The 27,271-nt window shown below is 41.6% G+C and overlaps 1 protein-coding gene across 6 annotated transcripts in view; it reads left to right on the top strand.

The window, feature by feature from the left end:
• The window catches only part of ASH1L (ASH1 like histone lysine methyltransferase), a 185,567-nt gene that overhangs the window by 68,971 nt on the left and 89,325 nt on the right, over positions 1–27,271 (top strand). For all 6 annotated transcript variants that reach the window (XM_040999029.1, XM_040999032.1, XM_040999031.1 and 3 more), the window contains exon 4: positions 26,504–26,605. In XM_040999029.1, coding sequence (XP_040854963.1) covers positions 26,504–26,605 — 102 coding nt within the window. The remainder of the gene's footprint in view (positions 1–26,503; positions 26,606–27,271) is intronic.

Raw genomic sequence — 27,271 nt, 5'->3', positions numbered from 1 at the left:
TACTCATATTCACCAGCGGGTGACGTGAACTGGTTCAGTCTGGTCTGCCCCCGACCTATGCCATATGTATGCCATTGGATACCTTTCCCTTGCCCGGTCTGTGATGCTCCCTGTTGTGGTTCTTGTGCTCACCTGCAAGGACTGTGTCCTAACAGAGGAGTTTCCCAAGCTCCTCCATTAGAACCTCTCCCAGTGCCAGATCTTGCACCCATCGGTAGATCTGTGGGCCAGCCCTACTTAGTCTACCTCCTGTCCTGGCAGGAACAGTGTCCTTTCCTGACTAGCCTTCAACCCATTCCAGTTCTTACTGTTAGATGTTTCAGCCCAGCCAAGTCTTGTCCATACCCAGACACAGCTCACACATGGCTCAGTAGGTGCAAAAACCTAGCCTAGTCCATCCTGCATCTACCTGGTGCTCCAGAGCACAAGATGGTGTTGAAGTTTAGCCCATCTCAGTGTGTCCAATCCCAGTCCACACTTGTGCCAAGGGACGCTGCATCCATATTCAGACCAGAGCACAGCCCCCACTTGGTGCCCGTCCTCACCAGTGGAAACCCCAACCCAGCCATGATGTCCTTATATTTCCCCAAACAGGCCTGTTCCTAGCCATCTAGCCATAGATAGTGTGCATGCCAGTGGTTGCTCTGACCCAGCTTGGCATAGCCCCTTACCTGTCTTGGCCTTTGCCTTCAGTGCTGTAGCATATCATCCCTTGTTCATGCAGACCAGTAGGTAGGTGTAAGAGCCTAGCTTGGCATGACCTGTGCTCCACACTGATTTTTGTTTATGTTCTGAGCTAAGATTTGCTTGGACCTGCCCAGTCAGCCCCCTTCCATAACCATAATGTGGTTACACATTAGCCAGCCATCAGAGCTATTTTGCCCAGCTCACCTGATCCCCAGACCTGGACCATGTAATCATCAGTGAGAGAAGTCACCCACTAGGGCAGTTTCCCAAGTTCCCCAGACTCATATCTCATATATGCCAGTGGGTGTTAGGCCAGTGCCCAGTATAGTCCTTCCATTTTGGCCTTGCATGAGCTGGTGAACGTTGCAGCCCGGCCCACCCCACACCCTGTTTTAGGATGGCGATTTGGGTGCTTATGACTTGATTTGCCTAAACTTGTTGGTTCCTTTACTCGTGAGTGATAGCGGGTTCCATGGTCACATGTAGCTTAGTCCATCACCACCCCAACTCTTGAGTTAACCAGAGGGAGTAGTATTTCCACAGATTTTGGGACACACATCCCTTACAGAATCCACCCACGGTCTTGGTTCTCTTGTGTACTTTTTAGTGTCATGGCCCTCCCTTTTGTGACCTGTCCTCTGATCCGTCTTTCTATCAAGTACTAGGATCTAGCACATCCATAGCTCTTGCATGGACTGGTGTGTTGTGGTCAACATTGTTTATTGATAAAATTCTACACAGGACTCAAAAGCTGGCTGGTGTATCAGTCTGACCCACATATATCTTTCGGTCTCTCCCAAGCCACCAGGTCTCAGTACCCTCGCTCACCTTCAAGGAAAGGTTACTCTGTCGTTGGGAGTCCATCAGGATTGATTCCTCACCTCCAATCATAGTGGTCTCAACATGGAGGTACCTAGGCAGCAATTCCACACCAGCAAGATCCCAGAGCTTGCTGCCAGGCAGCCAGCAGGCAGGCAAAACATAGGCCCACCTTATTCCCCAGAGATCCCCTCCTAGTGTACTCACCAGGACGGGAGAAGCCTCTTGAGCCCAGGTAAGCCTGGACCCAGCTCACCATGTGGTCGAGGTGGCTGTAGCCAGAAACCCAAGCATGGAGTCCAGGCCAGTACTGTAGCAGCATAGTTAAGGCTCCAGACTGGTGCTAGTGTAACTCTTGAAAATCTTTGGTTTAGCCATGGTAGTCACAAAAACTAAAAGGAATCTTGAGTAAAATAGAGTTTTTATCAGACTCAAAACCAATGCAACTTTATAACTCAAGTACCAAGACAAATAATAATAATACCAGAACTTATTAGTAATTAAAATAATAACATTAAATTGCTTAAGGAAATAAAAATAGATGTTAACTTTTTAGGAAAAGATGAAGGTAGTTTGTTAGGGTTTTTAAAGCGCATTGAGGTTGTTCAGTTACAAATATGAAAGATACCATTGGCAGGCAGATGTAGTGATGCAAGTGGTGGTTTCTGCTTTATTTTTCTTTGTGTAAAGATTAGAGGAAGCACACAATAACTACCTGCAAAGAGGCCGGCCAGTTGCAGTCATGAGAAAGAATGTAGTAGGAATGGGCATTTGGAAGAGAATTGTGGCGCTCCACAACTTTCTACATTTAGTGTTTATGTTTTCTATATTCAGCTGCTACCTTGGTGCTTCCACTTATGTGCTTTGCAGAATCTCATATGAGTCAATGTAACTTCCATTTGGCAGCAGTCTGTTTATCAGTAATATGTAAATTGTTTCACTATACAAAAATACAATTATAAAGCATACCATTTAAAAATAAAAAGATTGCTTTATTTATTTGGAAAACAGTTACAGCGACAGAGGGAGAAAGAATGAACTTTCATCTGCTAGTTCACTCCCCAGATGGCTGCAACACCTGAAGCAAGCGCAACTCAAACCCGTGTGGGATGCCAGCATCGCAAGCCAAGGCGCACCAGCCCCTAATGTATACATTTATGAATTTTACATAGTCAAATGGCAATTTCTGCTAGGGAGAACATAGAGGGGTCAGTCAATGAGGGAAGGATTCTTGAATATTTCTGATACTCTGCAGTACTAAAAGTAATGGTTAGGAGCTAGTGTTGTCAGGGTAGGAGATAAAACCACTACATGAGGTGCCAGTATCCCATCTTGGAACCACTTTGAATCATTACAGCTCTGCTTCTGTTCTTGCTCCCTGCCTGGGAAAATAGCCTTGGAAAAACGGCAGAACATGGCCCAAGAGTTTGGCCCCCTGTATTCTACTGGGAGACTTGGATGAAGCTCTTGCCTCCTGATTTTAGCCCAATCCATCCCTCGCATAAACAAGTGGGAGCTGCAGCTTAGTTGGAGCGACCCACAATAACCCCCACCAGGCCCGCCCCCTACCCTGGTTTGCCAGCATGTGTAGTAGTAGTCCAGTCTGTCCCACACCCCATTCTACCCCAGCCCCTGTCCTGGTTTTCGTGCCCTCCCATTGAAGTGGTAATCCAAGAGGGATGAGCCCACTATTTCCCTCCCAGGCCTCTCCCACTCCTGGATTATGCACTCTCCAGGTAGTTCTATGATTTGACTTGACAGAACTAGCCCCCAGTGCCAGCTTCTTCCAGCTGATGCTGTGGCTAAGCCCAAACAACTCTCACCCACTCTAATTTTGTTTGCACCAGTAGGAATAATCAGTCCAGGCTGGCTTTTCCCTGATCTAGTCCACATGAGGTGTACAGGTGTTGTAGCCCTGCTTAGTGTGGTCTGCCCCCATCCCAGCTCATGCTCTCCAGCAGGAGTAGCTGTCCAGCAAAGGAACCACCCCTTATTCTCCTGCTGGCTCTGCCCCCTCCCTTCCTTGTTCTCACACGTGCTGGTTGGGCGCTGTGGTCACATCCAGTACAGGCAGCCTCACCTTGGCATTCCGTATTGTGCACTAGTTTTTATTGCAACCAAACCCAGCTCGACCCACACTGTTCTGGTGCTTGGATTTGCCAGTGGATGATGTGAACAGATTCAGCCTGGTCTTCCCCCGACCCATGCCAAATGTATGCCAGTGGGTAACTTTCCATGGCCTGTTCTGGGCTGTTTCCTATCCTGTTTCTTGCACTTGCCTGCCAGGTCTGTGTCCTGCCAGAAGAGTTGCCCAGGCTCCTCCATCAGAACCTCTCCCAATGCCAGATTTTGCGCATACCAGTGGGTCCATGAGCCAGCCCTACTTAGTTCACCTCCTGTCCTAGCAAGAACGGTGGCTTTTCCTGACTGGCCTTCAACCCAAACTGGTCCTTGCTGTTGGACCATATTTGATCTTACCATCTAATTCCAATGTTCAGGAGTTACTAATGTATGTACAGCAGGTTTGGTTAATTATACCACATCTTCACCTCCTTCAGTTAACAAATAGTCCACAACATACCTGTTATCAAGAATGACACTGCCAAGGAGTTTAGTATATGAATTAGAGCATCTCCTATGTTTAGGGTCAGATCCTTTTTAATTAGAGTGAAGGATTCTTTTCATAGTTAACTTCAAGGTATGCAAAGCCTCCCCACAGAGAAGCTATCCAACTGGCCACTCTGCCCATCAGTAATAGCCCAGTGACCCATTTCTTTCAGATCAGATTGCTGTTTGGTGGCTAGAGATGCCTTTTCAACAAAAATTCCCATAATAGATAGCTGTCTATACATTTTTGGGAAATTTGGAGAAAAATTGGGCATAATATAATCTGTTAAGATCAGACTGGTAATGTCCCCATGTTATGCAATATCTGAGTGGGGAACAGAGTCTCAGGAACATGTTCAAATTTGTTTACTTACCTAGGTGGCAGAATTAACTATGTCTGCAATGGTGAGAGAGCGACCCCAACAGACCTTTTGTAGCAGTTTGATATACTGCAAGAAAAAGGTTTGACTTAAGATAGCTCAACTTTTTTTATTTATTTTTATTTATTTATGTGAAAGTTGGTTACAGAGGGATATTCCATCTGTTGGTTTACTCACTTCCTTGTTAGCTGCAGTGGCCAGGGCTGAAAATGGGCTTAAGCAAGAGCTTTGTGTTGGTGTCCAATGTAGGTGTTAGAGTCCCAGACACTTTGGCCATCTTGTAATTTCCTAGGCCATTAAGAGGTAACTGGATGAGGGGTGGAGCATCTGGGACATAAATTGGTGAGCGTATGAGAAACTGCCATCACAGACCGCAGTTTTACCCAATGTGTTGCAATGCTGGCCCCTGTAGTTGAACTTCTAGACTTTTAAGATGTATTTTTTATTTTGGATCATATTTGCATAGTTGAAATCAGGATACATTTCCATGTGTACCACTAATCTGGCTGGGAAGTATTGAGGCATGGGGGAGGGTGGATAAGACAACTGCCTTCAGTTTTTTTTTTTTTTTTTTTTTAGTATCTAGTTTAAGAGAGATGGGGAATGGCCACCTGATGTCATTTTGAGTCCCCAATGTAGAGCATGTTTTGAGGGTATTGATTGGGGTTTTTACTCTAACAGATTAGTTGTGGGGGGACTCCCCAGAGAAATTTCACCTGAGGTGATGCCAGACATGATTCCTGTGTGTGCTAGCCGGTATGACAACCAGCCCAGTCCATCAACCGCATCAGCCTACATACCCTGACTGGTGGTTGCAGTCACCTGGGCAGTTCTGTTCCCAGCCCCATCTAATACTCAAACCAACAGATGCTGCAGCCCAACCTAACTCTGCCCACTGCGCACTCAGCCCTCACGCACACCAGTGGGAATTGCAGCCCAGTCACAGCAACCCCAAATAACCCCCTCCAGGTGCACCCCCAACCCCAGTTGCTGTTCATTTGCCAGCAGGTGCAGCAGACTGGTCTGCTCTGTCCCTTAACCAGTTTGGCTTTGTACACACTAGTGGATGGTACAGCCCAACTAACTACTACCAACGCTACTATCCAGCCAGCAAATGCCATTACCTGCCCAACCGGGCCTTCCCCTGACCCTGACTCTCAAGCTCACCAATGGGAGCTGCAACCCATCAGAGAGTTGCCCACCCTTTCCCAACTAGGTACACTCACAGCCTTGAATCTTGTACTTTCCAGGAGGTTCTTTGGTCTAGCCTGGCAGAACTTACCCCTTTTCCCAGCACTTTCCAGTTGATGCTATAGCAAAGCCTGACCAGCCTGCACTTATTCTGATTCATTCATGCACCAGTGGATAAGTTTCTTGGCCCAGCCTTACCAGGAGAGAGTCCCATCTCATCATCTCTTGCTCACTAGTGGAAGCAGTGACGCAGCGGAGGAATCCCTGTAGCTTCCCTACTGAACTGACTCACACCGGGCAGTCTTGTGTGTGCCTGGTCTGCTCCTAGTCACAGCAGGGTAGTTCTTGCAGTTCCCTCTACCTGACCCACCACTCCCCCTGGGTCTTACATAAGTTGGTGCATGCTGCAGCCCAATCTGGCATGCCCTGGCTTACCTCAGCATTCACAGGCAAGTGTTGCAGCCTGGCTCTGACTAGCCTACCCCCAGTTCCAGTTCTCACTGATGGGTGCTCTATCCTAGACCCGCCATCCCCTGTTTCCATCCATAATGTGAACTGGCTTGTTTGGTTCAATCCAGCCTGTTTGTACCCCATTGCTGTTTTCACATCACATCTGCCAGTGGGTGCTATGAACTGCCGCTACCCAGCCAGCCCCCAGACCTGAGTTGGTGAGCATTGTGACTTGGCCTAGTCTGGGCTGCTCTCCATCTCAGTTCTTGCATTCACCATCAGGACTGTTTCCTAACAGAGGAGTTTCCCAAGCTCCTCTGTGTGGTCACCTGCCAGTCGCAGATCTCACACACACCACTAGGCTCTTGGCCCAGCCTGAGTTGGTCTACTTTCTTTCCCAGCATTTACCAGCAGATGCAGTGGGTCCAAGTGGCTCACACCCATTCTAACTCATTCTAGCAGCCCAGCCCCACATGACTCACTCCCAAAACTGGCTCTCACATGGTTTAGCAGGTGCAGAGATGCAACCCAGCCTGTGCTACACACCCATTCCCAAGACCTGCAAATGCTGGAGTATAGCCCAGTCTAGCATACCCCAGACCCAGTGCACACCTGTGCCAAGGGATGCTGCAGTGATGTCCAGACCAGTTCACTGCCCCTATTCCAGTCCTCACACTTTGCAGTGATAACTGCTGTCCAGTTAAATAATCGTACCTTTATCTCCCTGGTTTGGCCTGTCCTGCCTTATCCCATCTCATGTAGACAGGTAGGTACAGAAGCCTTGCCTGGCATGGCCCACACCCTATCCTGGCTCTCACACATCAGTGTGTGCTGCAGCTTGGCCTGGTCTAACCCACACCCGGACTCAACTCTTGCTCACCAGTGGTTGCTATAGCTCGCTAAGGAAGTTTCCACATCAGGCCTACTCCGAGACCTGGATCTCATGCTTCCATCCTTGTCTAAGCTGTTACTGTGTGGTGTTATTGTGATTTCCTTACTTGAGGGGGAACACAGGGTGCAAGAAGAGACCCTGCATTTAAGAAACATAAATGGGGTGGTACAGGAATACAGAGTTTATAAGAATTAAACACTATCGGGTGAGTGCGACTCACAACCTCATCATTCTGTCCTGCACAAATTTATATTCCTCATGATTCTTCTGCAGGAAGAAAGAGCAAGTTAAAAGGAGATTGGAAAGTTCTTATAAACCGCTACTAGAGGAATTTTGAATTATGGGTACAGTTTCTTTGTCTCTGGGTTAGATTGGGGTATTATCTTTTATCGTGATATGAAACAGACTCTCTTGAGTCTGGCTTATTTAGACAGACTCAGTAATTCTGTTGCCCTGGCAGGTTTCTTGATCTCTGAGGCTCATTGCAGACTCAGGCAAGGATGTGTCTTAGAAAGAACTGGTTTTCTGTCTTATCTGTAACTCAGGAGAGTGGACTTAGCTTCTGTACTTCTGTTATCTAATTTACTCTAGCTCCTGAATTGGAAGTAACACTTGCTTTTAAAAGCTAGGTAAGTACAAAATAATGTTGAAAAGTGCCGCTGGATGATACCCAGAAACCACAGCACAGAATTTTAAAGAGGCAGGGGATGATAGGATAGTAATGGTGGGAGACAGATTTGGAGAAAATTTGTGATAAACAGCATGGTACATTGAATTGGGATGGTGGTGATCTGCAGTCCTTATAATGTGAAGCATTTATTGAAATCTAAGGGCCAGCTCTAGCAGCTGAGAGAGAAGTGCTGCTGATTCCATTAATTGTTATTCATGGGGCAGTGGTTGGAAGAGGATATCATTTATGTGTCCAAAATTTTCAGCATCCTAATAACAACTTCTCTAAGGCATAATGAATGAAAGGTCTCTTTAGGGTGTGTTCGTGTTTCCAGAGATTTTTAAATGGTGTTTCCTTGGGGCTTTGTTTTTGGTGATCCTCCCCAAAGTGACTGCAAGGGTCATAGTGTAGGAAAGAAAGAGAAAATTTGCCCAAGCTCCTCGGGTGAGTTTGGAGACCTTTGACCATCCCTACAGAAGCAACAATGGCTTGCTAGGCAGGCAGGGTAACAGTAGAGAAGCAGAATTCATGTAAGGCAACATGAGCAAAGACAGACATGGCCATATAACCTGAAGAGAGAAAGGGTACAAATTCTAATCGTCTCCTACACTGCTTGGATTTGTAACCTTTTATTTCCCTAGGACTGCAGCCTGATAGTGTAAGGTTTCTTTAATCTGTGTGCCAAAGCAGGAACAGCTTGATTAGATTTTTTTAAAAGATTTATTTTATTTTTATTGGAAAGGCAGATATACAGAGAGGAGAGACAGAGAGGAAGATCTTCCGTCAGATGTTTCACTCCCCAAGTGAACGCAACGGCCAATGCTATGCTGATTCGAAGCCAGGAGCCTGTTCCAGGTCTCCCATGCAGGTGCAGGGTCCCAAAGCTTTGGGCCATCCTCCCAGGGATGGGAAGCGGGGCCGCCGGGATTAGATCCAGTGCCCATATGGGATCCCGGGTGTGCAAAGTGAGGACCTTAACCACTGCGCCACGGCACCAGGCCCAGCTTGATCAGATTATAACCCATAAGGAATTCAGTGACAACTGTGGACTATTCGGATATTCTAGAGTATATTCTTAGAGTGTAATTTTGTGCCCCTGACAGAGTGGTGCCACTGCCTGGTGTCTGATACCCAAGGTGAGAAATTTAGGGCCCTGGTGTTTTCTGCAAAGTGAGAAAAAAAGAGGGAATTGCTTTGATGAATCAGTTTCTACTCCTCAGCCTTATAACACCAACATTGCAAGTGCCAGTACAAGTTCTGGTTGCTGCACTTCCAATCTATCTCGGCTAATGTGCATAGGAAAGTAGCAGAAGATACGTCATATGCTTGGGCCCTTTCAGCCATGAGGGTGACCCAGGTGAAGCTGCTGGCTTAAACTTAGCCATTGCAGCTATTTAAGGAGTGAACCAGTAGATGGAAGTTCTCTTCCCCTTTTTTGAATTTCAGATAATTTTTTTTTAATTAGGAGAAACAAATCTTGCAGTTTGGATTTGAAATTGAAAAGCGTATGTCCTGGGCCCGGCGCGGTGGCGCAAGTGGTTAAGGTCCTCGCCTTGCACTCCCGGGATCCCATATGGGCGCCGGTTCTAATCCCGGCAGCCCCGCTTCCCTTCCAGCTCCCTGCCTGTGGGCCCGGGAGGGCAGTCGAGGACGGCCCAAAGCTTTGGGATGCTGCACCCGCGTGGGAGACCCAGAAGAGGCTCCTGGCTTCGGATCGGCATAGCATCGGCCGTTGCGGCTCACTTGGGGAGTGAATCATCGGACGGAAGCTCTTCCTCTCTGTATATCCGCCTTTCCTATAAAAATAAATAATAAAAATAAATCTTTAAAAAAAAAAAAGCGTATGTCCTACTTGCTTACAGGTTTTGGCCCACAGTGCTTGTGGCAGTGTTTTGATTGGTCAGTCATGCCATATTTTGGGAGTTTCAGTATTGGCAAAGTGAACTCAAATCATTCTGATGTCTATTGCAGGTGACGTTGAGCTTCTGAAAAATCCCTGAAAATAATATCTAATCAGAACGCGTTCTAGAGAAATGATCCTATGAATCTTGGACTCTTTGAGACCCTGTGAGATCAAGTGGAGCTAATGAGATAATCCCTTGATTTAGTGATTTAGTAAGTTGTTGCCTTAGAACCATCCAGCACAAAGAGGCCAGATGTTTTGCGCAACTGCAAAGACACCACTTGGGCTCCTGGGTTTGGAGTATCTGGGTTGCTGTCTCGATCCCCATCCAATTGCAGCTTCCCGCTAATGTGCAGAAGCAGGTTCAGACTCAACTGCAATTTTTTGTCACCCATGTGAGACCTGAATTGAGTTCAGACTCCTGTCTTCTGTCTGGCCCACCAGTTAACCGTTAGAAGCATTTGTGGAGTGAACCCATTGATGGAAAATATCTTTTTACTTTCTCCTCCCACCCATCTTTGTGCTTTTCAAATAAAGACTAAAACACCAAGCAAGACAAGTAAGCTTCAAGCTAAGACCTAGAGACTAAAAATTGGGGAGAGATTAAAGCCTAGTAGTGAGGACTTTTTTTTAAAGATGTATTTATATTTTCTCCCTTCCCAAAGATGCAGAAAAAAAGAATGTGGCAACAATTGCCTTACCCACTTTCCTGTAGCCCTTGACTCTTTGTGCCCTAATTAATCATGTAAAGATTATCAAAATATAAAAAAGAAAAATACTTATTTTTGTTGGAAAGGAAGATTTGCAGAAAGAAGGAGAGACACTGAAACAGATCTTCTGTTCTCTGGTTCATTCCCCAAGTGGCCGCAAGGGCCAGAGATAAGCCGATCGGTAGCTTTTTCCAGGTCTCCCATGTGGATGCAGGGTCCCGAGGTTTTGGGCCATCCTTTATTGCTTTCCCAGGCCACACGCGGGGAGCTAGATGGGAAACGGAACAGCTAGGACATGAACCACCAACCATGCGGGTTCCTGGTGCATGCAAGGCAAGGACTTTAGCTTTAGGCTACAATACAGGGCCCAGTGAAGAGTATTTCTTACAAAAAATATCAGCTTTGTAGAGACTTAAAATATGGTTTCGTGTTTTTGTAAATGTTAATATTCTGTGAGATCCAAGACATGGAAATGGAAAGATAACACAGAATACAAATTATAAGGCCTCTTTTTTATGTCAAATACCAAGGTTTTTCCAATTTCCCCTGTAACCAATGGGAAGTTTAAGGATTTTGCTTAAGGTTAATAATTAAGAGGGCGAATGATTTGCTGATATTAAATTGACAACCATGTGAAAGATGGGTTTCAGAAATGAGATTGGATTGTGGGCGCAACTGTTGTAGGAAATATGAGTGCTTGAACTAAGGTAGAAATAGAAACACTCAGAAGGAGCAGGTAATACGAATAAGGAAATAGAGGAGGGATTTTCTTTTTTTAAAAAAAACTTTATTTTTGATGATCGGTATATAGTTGAGAATGGTACATATCCATGTGGATCATTGATTAGGATGAGAAGAGTTGAGGAATAAAGGTGGATGAGACCTTTGTTTCCAATCCTCTTCTTCTTCCTGTATCTAGAGAAGGAAGGAAAAAAGGGAGAACCTGCACCAAGCATCCTAACCACATCAGTGCCTGTGGATGGTGGATGGCTACCTGATGTCATCCCAGAGTCCCTGATGTGGAACATGCTCCGAGGGTACTGTTCAGGTGGTTTTGATAGTTCTGAAGTGCTATTGATTTCATTCTAAGTTCTCTTTGCTGACATAGTCCATCTTAGAGTCTACACTTACCCAGACACTTACTGTCAGTGTTTGGCAGGGAGAATTGTCCAATTTGTTCTGCCCTCCTTCCTCTGCTGTGGTACTAGATGTCCTCTGCAGGCCCCAATGAGCTGCAATAACCCCCATGTGCGTCTGGGCATACCATCAGTTGCACCATAGTCAGCAACTGAGGACACCCACTTCTGACACATGCACTCCATAGTCAGATCACAGATGCTGTGATTTTCCCCATTTTTGGAGTTCTGAGTCCAAGGGTCCAATTAAGGGTCCCCAAAAAACCACCAGTGGTGACCCCAGAACTGACTGCTGTGTGTGTCTGCCAGTAGAATCCAGCCCAGTCTTGTGTGATTCACTTCACCTCAGCATTTGCCAGACAGCTACAGCCTAGTTTGGCCTGACCTGCCCCTAGTTTCAGCTCAGGCTTGTGGGTGCTGCAACCTAGCGTAGCCTGGACTGTAGGGGAGGACTTTTAAATTGCTCTCAGATAACTCTTTTCACCCATTGGTGGAACAGTAATGAGATTAAGTGAAATAAGGATGCAGAAATAGTAAATTGGAAACAGAAAATAAAATTTTAATTTCATGTGTGTTTTGCAGCTATCCAGAGTATTGATCTATAGCTCAAAATAGAGGTTACACCTGGAAAATTTTTACATTAGGGACCAGCATTCTGGCCTAATAGGTGTAGCCCCTGCCTTCAATCCAGTATGGCCACTGGTTCCAGACCTAGCTACTCCATTTTAAATGGACTCCCTGTTAATTCACCTGGGAAAGTAACAGCAGATAGCCCAAATGCTTGGCCCCTGCAACAACATGGTTGAACTGAATAAAGCTCCTGTCTACTGGCTTAAAATTGGCTCAGCCCTGGCCATTACAATCATTTGGGAAGTAAACCAGTGAGTGGGTGGAAGATCTCTCTGTCTCCCTCTGTAATGCTACATTTCAAATAAATAGAGTAAACGTATCTTAAAGAGTATTAATTTTTTTTTTACATAAACGATTATAGCAACAATGAAAAAAAAAAGATGCTATAGGGTACACATAGTGGATTTCGTCAGGAAATTTAAAATCCAGTGGTGTCAGGTGATATATTAGTTTGAAAAGATCTGAAAGTGAACATTTCCTTTGGTAGTTCTCTCTTTTTCGATTTGGGAGCAGTTTGCATAGTGGCAGATAATTATTATTGCTGTATAAGTAGTATTATTACTGTAAAGTCAGATATAAAGAGAGAAGGAAAGAGAGACAGGAAGCTCTTCCATCCACTGATTCCCAAGGTAGCTGCAATGACCAGAGTTGAGCCAATCCAAAGCGAGGAGCTTCTTCCAAGTCTCCCTCATGGGTGTAGCTTCCCAAGGCTTTGGGCCTCTAATGTTTTCCCAGGCTACAAGCCGGGAGCTGGTTGGGAAGGAGGGTTTCCAGTGCACAAACTGGCACCCATATGAGATCCATGCACATGCAAGGTGAAGACTTTAGCCACTAGGCTACCACATCAGGGCTGCCAGTTTTAATCAGCTGATGTTGAGACTCATTGCAAGTTTCTATGTTTTTCTAGAACAGATTCAGCTAGAAATATTTTCAGAGGTTTATATCAAGCCCAACTCATATTAGCATCTTTACTATTCTACTTAAGAAGGAAGATCTTCTATTAAGTCAATCCCCAAGCGGCCTCAACCGCTGTAGCTGAGCCAAATAAAAACCAGGAGCCCAGAGCCTCCTCGAGTCTCATGCAGGTACCTGGTCCCAAGGCTTTGGACTGTCCTTCATTGCTTTCCCAGGCCAAAAGAAGGGAGCTGGACAAGAAGTGGAGCTACTGGGGTTAGAATCAGAACCCATATGAGATCCTAGCGCATGGTAAGGATTTTAGCCACTAGGCTACTGCACCAGGCCCAGTTGTTTGGTTTTGGATGCTTGAAAATTAATGGAACACAGATTGTAGATTTTTATACTTCTAACTTTTGCTTTGTTTTTTATAACAATTCTGACCAGTGTATTTTTATGTTATCTATTGGAATAATTGAATTTCCAATTCAAATTGTTTTTTGTTAATGAATTTGTTTTAGATTTATTTTTTATTTATTTAAAAGAGTTGCTGAAATAGGAGGTAAGACAGAAATGGAAAGACATATCTATCCCTGATTAACTTCTCCAAATAGTCACCACAGCCAGAGTTGGCCAAGCTAAAGCCAGAAGCCAGAAGCTTCTTGTGGTTTCTACATGGCTACAGGATCCCAAGGCTTTAGACCATCTTCCTCTGCTTTCCCAGGCCACAAGCAGGCAGCTGGGTGGGAAGTGGTGCAGCTGTGTCTTGGAATAGCGTCCATGTGCCATGCTGTGATTGTAGACAGGGATTTAATCTGCTACACTATAATGCTAAAACGCTAATTTTTCTTAAAATATTAAAAGAAATTTATTAATAAAATTTAAAAAAATATTAAAAGAAGTGGGGCAAGAGAAGCATAACCTTTTAAAAAAAGTTATTTGTTTGTTTATTTTTTTTATTGGAAAGGCAGATATACAGAGAGTAGAAAGAGAGAGAAGAAGGTCTTTTGTCCCTTGGTTCACTCCCCAAGTGGCAGAAATGCTGGAGATGAGCAAATCTGAAGACAGGAGCTCTTCCAGGTCTCCCACGGTTGCAGGGTCCCAGGCCACAGGCAGGGAGCTAGATGGGAAGTGGGGCAGCCAGGATTAGAACCGGAGCACATATGTGATCCCGGTGCATTCAAGGCAAGAACTTTAGCTGCTAGACTACACTATCACACCTGGCCCAAAATCATAACTTTTTAAAAATTGATCTTGCGCCTAGCACTGTGGCGTAGCAAGCTAATTCTCTAACTGCAGTGTCAGCATTACATACCTGCATTAATTCATGTCCTAGCTGCTCCACTTATGTTCCAGCTCCCTGCCATGGTCCTGGTATAGTAATGAAGAATGGCCTGCATCCACATGTGAGATCGAGAGGAAGCTCTTAGCTCCTGGCTTCTGATCAGCATTGCCTGTTGCAGCCAGAGAATGGAGAATCTGTCTCTCCTCCTTTTGAAACTGTCTTCTGAATGAAAAAGTAAATCATTAAAAAATAAATGAAATTTATCTCCCCAGTCTTCATTTCATTTTTCCCATCTATAACTTCTAGATTCATTTTACATTAAGTTAGTGTCATGTTAAAATACCAAAAAGGGTACTTACTCTATAACCTTAGTATATTACAAAATTGTCTGTTACCGTTTGTGTATTACTATACTGAAATAGTTCCTAATAGGAAAGGTTTAATACAGATTCAAACTAAATATAAGAAGAGAAAAAAGTCTTCCATATTCTGGTTCACTTCCCAAATGGCTGCAATGGACAGGGCTGAACCAGGTTTTAGATCAGAGCCTGGAACTTGATATATATCGCCTATGCAGGTGGCAAGGGCCTAAATGCTTGAAGCATCTTCTGCTGCTTTCCCAGCCACATTTCTAGAGATGTGGATCCGAAGTTGGGCAGCTGGTATTTGACCCCTATGCATCTCAGATGCTTACCTTACAGACCATCTTCCACCAAATGATATTTTTACAATTAAAATAAATTTTTCGTTTCAACTATGTGCATCAGCAATGATAAGGCATGGAGATATTTGGAACTTCATCCCTATTTTTACCCAAAAAAAAAACCATAATCCCAGTCTAATGGAATTAAGCACACTGCACAAATTCTTCAACTAATATTCATAAATATCACAAATACCTGAGATTTGCATTTGGCTTAATGGTACATCCCATTTCAGAGGAGCTAAGTTTCAATGTCAGTTTCAGTTCCTCTTCCTGTTTTGTGTACCTTGTCATGCAGCAGGAAATGGTGTAAAAAGTTGGGTCTCTGCCACTAATGTAGGAGTCTTGAATTCAGTTCCTGGCTTCATTTTAGCCAACATTTGAGGAGGGAATCAGTGGATGGAAAATTTCTTTCTTGCTTGTGGCTTTATCTCTGCTCTCAGAGGAAAAAAATGAAGTGCTGTAAACCATGACAACTACATACATTATCTAATATTTATGATGTAGATACAGTATCTTCATTAGATCCAGGGAAAGGAAAAAGACATAACTGGAAAACATAGTAAAATAAAATTTTAAAAAATCTGGAATTTCATTCATTATATAAATATTAATTTCTTAGTTTAGATGACTATTGTATACAAGATGTTAATAACTTTAAACAATTTTTTGGGCCTGGTATGGTGGCCTAGCGGCTAAAGTCCTCGCCTTGAATGCCTCAGGATTGCATATGGGCACCAGTTCTAATTCCAGCAGCTCCGCTTCCCATCCATCTCCCTTCTTATGGCCTAGGAAAGCAGTGGAGGACACCCCAAAGCATTAGGACCCTGCACCTGTGAGGGAGACCTGGAGGAGTTTTCTGGCTCCTGACTTTGGACTGGCGTAGCACTGGCTGTTGTGGTCACTTGGGGAATGACTCATTGAACAAAAGATCTTCCTCTGTCTCTTCTCCTCTCTGTTTATCTGACTTTGCTATAAAAAATAATAATAACTTTAATTTTAGTATAGGAGTATGTGCTGCCCTTCTATTATGTTAGCAACTTTATTATTGTTTAATGATACACTTTGTTTGGCACTGAGGTCTCCATTCTTCCTCCCAACATCCCTGCCCCACTCCCAGCCTCTGTTCTCCCCTTCAGTCTTACAATGTTTGTCTTTCGTGAGTTTTAACAAGTCAATCATGCTGCCACTGGGATGTCTCCCAACCGTGTAGGAGATTTTCAGTCATTTCATTGTGAGTCCATCCTTGTAGTGCATGCATGAGGGCTTACTTCTTTTTGTTTTCACCTATGGACATAATTAATTTCCTTTACATTTCCATAATTAATACCCTTGAGAACAGTCCACCACAGAAGAAAATATTGAAGCTACATCCATGTGATGTTAGTGAGTATGTAACAAAGGTATGAATATGACACGGAGTGAATATGAAAAGGAGTGCCCAGCATTTTTGTGTAGGAATAAGTGTCATCATGTGTCCCAAGACACTGAAGGAAAGTACGAAGAACTCCAAAGCATCTATAACATCAAAACAAATGAACCAGTCAAGAAATGAGCAAAGGAAATTGGCAGACACTTTTCAAAGAAACAAATCCAAATTACTAGCAGGCATATGAAAAAATGCTCAAGCTCTCTGGCAATCAAGGAAAATCAAAGAAAAACAACACAGGTTTCACTTAATGCCAGTAAAAATGACCCACATGCAGAAAACTGCCAACAGCACCTGCTGGCGAATTGTGGGATAAAGGAAACCCATTATTTTTGGGATTGCAAGCTAGTGCAACCACTATGGAAAGAAGTATGGAGAATACTTAGGCAACTGAAAATCCATCTGTAATATGACCCAGCAATACCACTACTAGGAATTTATTCTAAAGACTTGTTATACAAGAAAGCAAGGTGCATCCCAGTGTTCATCGCAGCAGAATCAATAATCACAAAAACATGGAAGCGACACAAATGCCCATTAACAGAGGACTGGATAAAGAAACTGTGGTTCATCTACACTATGGGACATTACTCGGCTATTTAAGAAAATGAAATACAATTTTCATTGCCAAATGGGCCAAACTAGAAACCATTATGCTAAAGGAAATGAGCCAATCACAAAAGGTCAGGTGTCAATATGTTGGCTGTAATATAAAATAATATGATACCAAATCTAAGGATTGTACCTGTGAATTCTACCTTATTACACCTTCTAGCCATTTGTACCCTTTGTAATAAGTTGTAGCAATATAATCCATTAATTCATCATCTTTAAGCAATGGAATGCTTTTAATTACCTGAGATTGTTAATGTCCCTTTTATCATTGATTCTGCTACTGCCCATAAGTAACAATGACCTAATCTACATATGTTAGCAAGTTTTCTATAAATCTAAAATTATCCCAGAGTCAGGCCCAAAGTCATAGACTAGTGGCTAAATCCCTGCCTTGCATGTGCAAGGATCTCAAATAAGCCCTGGTTTGTGTCTGGGTGACGCTGCTTCTCATCCAGCTCCCTGTTTGTGGCCTGGGAAAGCAGTTGAGGATGGCCCAAAGCCTTGGGACCCTGTACCTGTGTGGGAGACCTGGAAGAATCTTCTGGCTCCTGGCTTCAGATCGGCTCAACTCTGGCCATTTTGGCCACTTGGGGAGTAAGTCAGTGGATGAAAGGTCTTACTCTCTTGTCTCCTCCTCTGTGTATATCTGCCCTTCCAATAAAAATAAATAAATCTTTATTTTAAAAAGTTATTCCAGAGTAACATGTTTAGATAAGTTCGGAGTACAGTGTACAAGCCCCGTGGTTCAGTAGATTACACTTGTCTGCTTGACCCCTGGCTTCTCCACTTCCAATGCAGTTAGCTCCCTAGGTCTGGGATGCAGGGGCATGGTTCCAAGTACATTGGTGCCTGTATCTATGTAGAAGACATGGATGAGGCTTCAGTATGGCAGAGCCTAGGCTACTGCAGTCATCTGGGGAGTGAGACAGTGCATGGATGCTGTCTTTCTCTGAATTTCAAATATGTAGGTAAGTCTTTATGGGCCTAGTACAGTGGCCTAGTGGCTAAAGTCCTCACCTTGAACACACCGGGATTCCATATGGGCGCTGGTTCTAATCCCAACAGCCCCACGTCCCATCCAATTGCTTGCTTGTGGTCTGGGAAAGCAGTGGAGGACAGCACAAATCCTTGGGACCCTGCACCAGGGTGGGAGACTTGGAGGAAGTTCCCCTCTCCTAGCTTCAGATTGGCACAGCTTTGGAATGGCAACTTGGGGAAGTGAACCATCGGACAGATCTTGCTTTCTGTCTTCTCTCTTTATATCTGACTTTGCAATAAAGATACATCTTTTTTTAAAAAAAAAAAAATCTAAAGGAAAAAGTATAAATTGTTATTTGATGCATCACAATATGATAAAGTGAAAAATTAAAGTTTCCTATATTTAGTATATTCTACATATGTGAATTGGGATAAAAGATGCATAATTAAATAATTTATAAATCTTGGGAGATTTATTGAGATTACAACAGTAACAGATATATTTAGCCTGTTTCAGAGTTTTCCTCTTTCAAAGATGAAGAATCAAACTGACTTCACTCCAGTGTTTTTAGTGTTAGTAGAATAACTCGTAAATCATTAGAAGTTGTAATCATTTCACAATTTATGCACATGTAGTCATTGCCATTATTCTGTAGTAAGTATTATGGACTTAGTCTAAAATCAGCTTAATGCAAAAAATATTGTAAAAATTTATTTAAAAGAGATATGTTTCCATCTGATGGTTTATTCTCAAATATCCACATCCCAAAAATCGCAATGTAGATGGCTTTTACAGGCGTATTAGCAGCAAGCTGGATTAGCATTGAATTCTGACTTTCAAGTAAAAATCTTGAAAAAACAAAGTGGAACAATTATAACTAAGACCAATGCTCATGTGATTCCAGCATTGCTGCCAGCAGCTTAACCCACTACATAATAATGGCAAGCCTTGGGTGCAAATTAAACTGTAGTGATATGATACAGTTAAATGAGTCCAAATTTCCCGATTCCACTCAGTCCTATTTATTACTCACCTTATCTCTGTCTCCTTCCTTGTTAGGTAAGTTTTAAAACGTTAAGAGGTAGATGATATGACATTTATACTTGCATGTGAGTAGTGTGTACTGTGTGTGTGATCTACTCTATGTTGGTAAATGTTTTGTCCCCCAATGAGGACACTAAATTATCTTTTTAGAAAAAGGCTATTTGCTTTAAAAACATACTGGTAGAAACATAGTATATGGAATTTTGCTTTGCTTTGTGTTTAACCATAGAAACTACACATTGTTCTTAATAAACTAATTTAAAATAAAATCTCTATAGTTGTAAGATACACTCATAATTGCAGTTTGAACATTTGAAAATGAAAACAAATTGATTGTCCCGGCTATTGCATTTCTGGGAACTTCCAAAGGAATTCCATTTCAGTGAATGATCCATTTTGACCATTGTGAGAAATAGCCTAATTAGAGGGAGAAAAACACAGACTTTATCTTAGATATCACCAGCACTGCATGAATCGTTCTCTCTTGTAGTACATTTATAATTGGTGCGTCAGATAAAAGTGCATTACTTTCCTGTAAATGTATTTCATACAATTAAAAACAGCTACTGGTATTGTGGAGCTAAATTTTATCTCATCATCCAGCTCCAGGATGTTTCCAGGCTGCTATGAGCTGTGAACCATAGCAAAGGATTCAGAACTTGAATATGGGAATAAAAAATTTAACAGCCTGAAAATCATTTTTTGTATTTTCTGTTCCTTTTTGTCATTACATTAGCTATTTTTATTTACCAACTTTAATTCAGTAATAACACATATTCAGAAATTTTCTTAACTTACAAATAGTGAAAGAATTCTAAATTTAAAACAAAAAAGAACTAAGGTGGCAGTTGCGGGGGGAGGGGCTGGTCAGAAATAGGGAAGGAGAGAGAGCTTATTCACTAGAAGCATTGGTTAGGTAGAACTGAAATCAGTAGCCTGGGACACAGTACAGGTGACCCACATGAGTAACAGAAACAGTTACTTGAGCTATCACCACTGTCTCCCAGGATCTGCATGAGCAGTAAGCTGGGATAGGGATCCAGAGCCAGGAAATGAACATAGACACTCTGGGGTGGAATGTGGACATCTTAATTGCTAGGCCAAATGCTTGCTTTTGACCTTTCTTTTAAAAAATAAGTAATTAGTTAGAAAGTGTGCATTCACCTACCCATGCAGGTCAAGGTTCAGTCAGGTGCTGAGAACACATCCAGATTATTCTTGGGAATATTAAGAACTAAATTACTTAATGTTACTGTTGCCTCCTGGGATCTGTATTAGCAGGAAGCTGTCATCAGGAACAGGAGTTACATATCCAATGCCGGTGTTCTAACATGAGGTGCTAGTATCTTAACGAATAGTTTATTGCAAAAGTAAACACTTATCCCCAGTGTTTTTATTTTTAAGTGAAACTTTTATAATATAGTTTAATTTTAATGAGAAAGTATGATTTAAATTTTAACTTTTGAGATATTTTAAAACTTTTTTTAAAAAATGATTTTTTTGATGTTGTTGGGAAGGAGAAAGATACAGAGAGAAATATTACTTAAGAGTGTTCCCGTCTAGTGCTTTCACTTTTCCAGATACCCCACAACAATACCAGATAAGGGACTGAAGCCAGGAGCAGAGAATTAAATCATTCTCCCATGTAGGTGGTAGAGACCTAAACTATTTCTTAGTTATTTGGTCTTGAGTGGTGAGCTCCATACCAGGTGTGACCAAAATGCATACTACATTAAGTTATAAATCTGATAGTGAATTTGAACTAAAGGAATTCTGGGCCCAGTGCAGTAAATGAGTGGCTAAAGTCTTTGCCTTACACGCCCTGGGATCCCATATGGGTGCTGGTTCTAATCCCAGCAGCCCCGCTTCCCATTCAGCTCCTTGTGGCCTGGGAAAGCAGTTGAGGAAGGCCCAAAGCCTTGGGATCCTGTACCTGCGTGGGAGACCCAGAAGAGGCTCTGTGCTCCTGGCTTTGGCTTAGCTTGGCTCCAACTGCTACTACCACTTTGGGAGTGGATCATCAGAAAAAAAAGATCTTTGTTTCTGTCTTTCCTCTCTGTGTTTCACTTTGCAGTAAAATTTTTTTTTTAAAGATTTATTTTTTATTATTTTTTCATTGGAAAGGCGGATATACAGAGAGGAGAGACAGAGAGGAAGATCTTCCGTCCAATGATTCACTCCCCAAGTGAGCGCAACAGGCCGATACCATGCCGATCCGAAGCCAGGAGCCTCTTCCGTGTCTCCCACACGGGTGCAGGTTCCCAAAGCTTTGGGCTGTCCTCGACTGCTTTCCCGGGCCACAGGCAGGAAGCTGGAAGGGAAGCGGGGCTGCTGGGATTAGAACCGGCGTCCATATGGGATCCCGGGCGTGCAAGGCGAGGACCTTTAACCACTTGCGCCACCGCGCCGGGCCCTGCAGTAAAAATTTAAAATAAATATTTAAAAGAAAATTCTGTGTAGGTGTTGACAACATGATTTAAGACAGTTCTATTCCACTCTTAGATTTTTTTTTTTTGATAATGTTTCTCCCCTAATCACAACTGGAATTATTACCAATGGGACTATTCTCTTTACTCCAAAATCTTTATTCATTTGACTCTGTACTTATCAGCACATCTGCAAAAGGAGTATTCCTTTTTCATCTTATTTTTATTTTAGTTCTGCCTGTGCAGAGGTCAGTCATGATCTCTTGAGACACATCAGTCTTAAAAGAGCTTCCTGATCTTTGTTCACTTTTGAATATAATATAGAGGCTTACACATTTGTATTCCTTTATAATCCAGGTATGTTCGTTGTTGCTTTATCCATTTCTGACATGTTTTCATCATAGTTTTGCTGTAAAACCATATTGCTGTTTTTTTTTGTGTTCATACAGGTATTTTCCTAAACTTATCTGTAAAATTCATGTAGTAGAGGCCAAGTAAAATCAAAAGTCTGTAATCAAATCCATTTGCAAGTTCCCACTGTCCTTCATATGTCCAGGACCATTTTTACTTCTTAATTCTCTGTATAATTTTCCACTTTTTGAAATTCTGTTATTCAGTCTCTCTTCACACTAGCAATGTACCTCTTATTTGCATGACGGCCTTTGTTTCCTGCTGAAGAAAATTTATTGTTGGTAATCCATTCACATTTATGCTGACATCCACTTCTATTTAGATATATCTTCTTCTGCAGTGTATAACTTAAATAATTTTCCATGTGCAGTTTCTAATCATGTTTCTGAAGGTGACATCTGAGTGATGAGGCACCCAGTAGTGTTGCTGCCTAGTACTTCCATATAATAAGGAATTCCCATGTTACTCCTTTTTAGTTATGAATTACTTGATTTTTCTACTTCATAGTGCACGAAAGTGGGAAGTGATGGGAACTCTGTGTTATCTAAAATTATTACCCATGTGTATTCGTTGCAAAACTCAGATTTTCTTTTTTTTTTTTTTAAAGATTTATTTTTATTATTTTTTCATTGGAAAGGCGGATATACAGAGAGGAGAGACAGAGAGGAAGATCTTCCGTCCGATGATTCACTCCCCAAGTGAGCGCAACGGGCCGATACTATGACGATCCGAAGCCAGGAGCCTCTTCCGGGTCTCCCACAGGGTGCAGGTTCCCAAAGCTTTGGGCTGTCCTCGACTGCTTTCCCAGGCCACAGGCAGGGAGCTGGAAGGGAAGCGGGGCTGCCGGGATTAGAACCGGCGCCCATATGGGATCCCGGGCGTGCTAGGCGAGGACCTTTAACCACTTGCGCCACCGCGCCGGGCCCCTCAGATTTTCTTTAACTGCGATATTTACAAATCTCATTTCCTTTGAGGAGTGGAAAGAATCCTCATACCCCTCCATGCAGATGTGAAATAACAATTAATTAGACATGAATAAACATCACATGATTGAGGCAGGAAAGCAGTAACTCCCTAAGTAAACCACCATGAATTCGAAGAGCCAGAGCTAAATGGGGGAACAGTAAATTGTTTTGTTCCCTGCATAGAACTGAACTGGAAGCCAGACGCCTTCTGGTTCTGACTCATCTGTTGGGCACATCTTGTTTTGTTATAAACCAGAACCAAATCCCAGTACTGGAAGTGCTGTGATGAAAACTCAGAAGATTCACTTCAAAGCTACTGAATCCTTATATAGTACACAAGTACCTGCCAGCTTTAGCAGTATCTGCCTCAGTAATACTTATTTTTTCACTTTTTAGTTTTGATTTTAGTAATACTTCTTAATTGGATTCATTTTATGGTTGAGATAAAAGCTTAATGTTGTAACTTAGCTCCTGCTCCCTATCTAGGGTCAAGTCTCTGCTCTTTTAGTTTTTATTTTAATATCAGTTGTTAACCTAAGCTTGTCACTGACAAGTTGGTTAGGGCCCAAAATTTCCAAAACATACATAAGGAGACCATTTTCATCTGAAACAGTGGCTAACATTTATGAAATACTTTGTAATTTATAAAATAATTTTTATATCACATTATCTTTTGGGGATTCTATAGGCATCCTGTAGTTGTAAGAGCCAGGAATTAAACCCAGGATACCTTACTCCATTATCTGTATACTTAATACTATACTATACCTTACATTGTGTTTTAGATTTATAGATACAAATACAATATTCTCTTGAAACAGACATGCTGGTACTTCCTGAACATTACCTTGTTCTTACCTTTTATCCAGCTATATAATAGGAGTTAGTAAGCAGTATTGGAGATAATATTTACAAATTTTGTAGGACTTCTGCTTTTAGGTTAATTTTAGTGTATTTTAAGATGTCTATAAAGTTGCCACTTGCACATAAGTTAAACATTTTCACATTTTAAAAGCAGTTGCTTTACATTATTAGATAGTGTTTTTCATGTACCATCATCCTCTTCCTGCTCTTACAAAGACTTTAAGCCTCTATAACTGGTCATTATCAAGCCGTTGAAGATCTGAATCTTGAGGATACAGATTTATTCTCTAAATATGGAATAATAAGAACAGCTCTGTATTTTATGCACAAAGATTTCAAACATTTTTTAAATGAAAAATTAGAACCCTTCTGAGTGAAATTTTATTCCAGTTTCCTATTAAATCCTAAGAATAGACTGCTGGCCTCCATTACTTTCAGGAAATGAAGCATGGCTCCCAAGCTAAGTGAGCTAAGCCATCTCTCTCTCAATTGTTTCAGTTTCTCAGGAATTGCTGTACAATGCTGCCAATAACGATCTCCAGGGATCTGACCCCCCATTCCACCTCCCACTGCCTCCTCTGCAGCTCCAGATGCCACCAAAAGAAGGAGCTTTGAAGAAAGTGCCTGTACCCTCTTTTATCCTGAGGTGGGTGAGGCCAGGCAGGGTGATTCTCAGGATATCCTGATGATCAAAGGTATAGTTCAAGACTTCATCAAGACTTTTTTGAAGATGACCAAGAAATTTGGGAAATGTTACCAAATAGCATAGGAAATGAAGACAGAGCTCAAGAAGGGATGGCACAAATGCCACTGAAATGTGCTATGTGATGGCATACTTGGCCCTAAATAAATTGTTGCCTTTCCCCCCAACCCCCTTCACAGTCTAACTACATCAAGCATGTCAGGTACACTCAGTAGATGTGATTTTGTAACTGAGAGAAGACTTGATAAAAAGTGCTCTCTAATTACTCCTTTCCTGGTATATAATCTGTGATTGCCCAGTCAACTGAAATGGTGATTAAAACGATTTAATGATGTCTCAAGCTTCTTGGCCACTGTTGTCTTTTGTCTTGACTGTGTATATGGGTAGGCAATATATATCTCTTCAGTACATGATTGTGTTTTATATCTAAAATCTTCACTGGTGCCTGGGGCTTTTATTTCTTATATGTTTTATTGTAATATTTATCTCTTTAGTAGAAATCTTATGTGAACCACACACCAGGGGATTTATTGCACTTCTGGTTTTTAAAATCCCTTTGTGTTTGATTTTCACATTCAGCAATAAACGATATTGCTTCTTGCACATCAATTATCACTTAATTTCAGCAGTAAAATGTGCTATCACATCAACTTCCAAAAACTGACTTGTTCTTGAATGATATCACAGTCTTGCATCCCACCTGAGTAGTGCTTCTAGTACCTTACTAAACCAATATTTGCATTGATGTGATTTAACCACTTAGTTAAAACTCATAAGCTACCATTTCTATTGCAGAAAGGTAAATATTAGAAACTTGCCTCCATCTATTTCTTCTGTCCCTAAGCTCTCTTTAGAAACTCATTTCTTTAAAGAGGTAACTCTTGTAAAGGCAGATCCTTAAAGTTGCATCTTCATTTATTTGATTACTTGTATGTTCTATGACTCCAGTTATATGTAATGCTTTTTTTTTAAAGCATGAACACTAGTTCTGTAGGTTGTTTTTTTTTTTTCAACAAAAATGGGTGACTTTTCTGTTATAAGGAGATGAGTATCAAAACCAAGTATAATAATCTCTCAGGTGTGCTCAGTTTTGCATCATTTGCGTTTTGCCAAAAAAAATGTCTTTTGAAAGGAAATTTAATTTCTGTTTTCATAAGTTTATATAAACTCATAAATAAATTGTGTATAGATAGATGGATGGATGGATAGATAGATAGATATTCAAACCACCTTAATTTTATGGCTTTAAATAGGATATTTTATGTTTCATAGATAAATTGGTTGCTTACCTCTTCAAGAATTTGTTACAGAGTTGGATAGAACATATGGACTGAAAGTCTGACCTTTTACTTTTCCTGTCTGATTCTCTTAAATAGTTTAATAATGTCTAATTTTCTGTATCAGCTGTTTTTAGTTATTTGCGTTGTAAGTTTGTTTGCTGAATTGTGTGATAAACTTTTAAACATCAGCAAATTTGATATGAATCTTCCAAGCGATTTTATCAATAAAATATCGTTAGTAATGTTTCATAGCAATAAAACAAAAACCAAATCATATATTCTTCCTTCTAGTAAAATTAGTTTTCCATTTGCTAATATAACAAGAAGAGTTATTAAGACTGAAATTGTGTCGGCATCATCTAATATGGTTCTCTATTTTCCTTTGTCAGGTTATAAACTACAAAATTTTTAAAGATTATTTGCAAGAGTTACAGGGATAAGAGAGAGACATTGAGTGATCTTTCTTCCATTGGTTCACTCCCAGGGGGCTACAGAAGCCAAGTTGAAATCAGGAGCTTCATCCAGGTTTCTTATGTTCGGGACAAAGAGCCCCAACATTTGGGCTATGTTCTGCTGCCTTTCCCAGGCAATTAGCAGAAAGCTGAATTGGAAATAGAGCAGGTGGTAACAAAATCTCCGCTAATGGAATGCCAGTGTCATAGACTGTGGCTTAACTTAATACACCACACAGCACTGGCCCTTCATTTTGCAGGTTACATTATTACATGGGAGGTAATAGTAGCAACTCTTTATTTTGACAGCTTTAAACAGTGGTTTAACAATATTTTCTGAGTTGAATTTTTCCTGTGATTTGTCTTTTGTTTTTCCAGGTTCCCAGTCAACTTCAGATAAACCCTCCCAGAGACCATCAGAAAGCACAAACTGTAGCCCTGCCCGAAAAAGGTCTTCATCCGAGAGTACTTCTTCAACAGGCTAGTGCAATTTTGTGTTGTCATCATTTTTCATCTGATATTTGTGAATGATTTATGCTATTATAAAAAACACAGAAATGGTCTTATTATGTTAGAATCAGTAATTTAAACTGAAACATAATGAAGCAAAGTGTGTTTTATAATGGTAGAGTATGGATTAGAGCTATTTAATAAAGATTTATATTACATATGAAAGTATTTTGCAAAGATTTCTGGAGTAGCAGGCACGAACTTTTTATTAGCAGTTTATATATTTAGTTACTTATTTCAAAGGTAGAGTTAAAGAAAGAGAAGGAAAGTTCAGAGAGATCATACAGGGCTCCAGTACTTGGGCCATCTTGTACTGCCTTTGCCAGCCATATTAGCAGAAAACCAGATTGGAAACAGAGCAGTTGAAACTGGAACTTATATTATGATGTGGAATGCTAGTGTCACAGACAGCAGCTAAGCTCACTGTGCCTTAGTGCTAACACTTCAACTTGTCAGTTTGTAATTTTGGTGCATTTTAAGATATGTTTAAAATAAAAATTAAAGTATATTCAAAGCGTATGCAAAAATTTTTGGTTTTATGTTCTCAATTTTCTTTTTACTAATAGTATGTGTTTATCTCTACCCCCTCCCAGCCGCAAAAGATGATCCTTTATATAAGCTTAGAGAATTGGAAAT

This window comes from Ochotona curzoniae, unplaced genomic scaffold (assembly GCF_017591425.1).
Source record: "Ochotona curzoniae isolate NIBS_2020 unplaced genomic scaffold, NIBS_Ocur_1.0 scaffold_1037, whole genome shotgun sequence".
Taxonomy (NCBI): Eukaryota; Metazoa; Chordata; class Mammalia; order Lagomorpha; family Ochotonidae; genus Ochotona; species Ochotona curzoniae.
The sequence above is the reverse complement of the archived record's forward strand: the minus strand, read 5'-3'. Positions and strand labels throughout refer to the sequence as shown.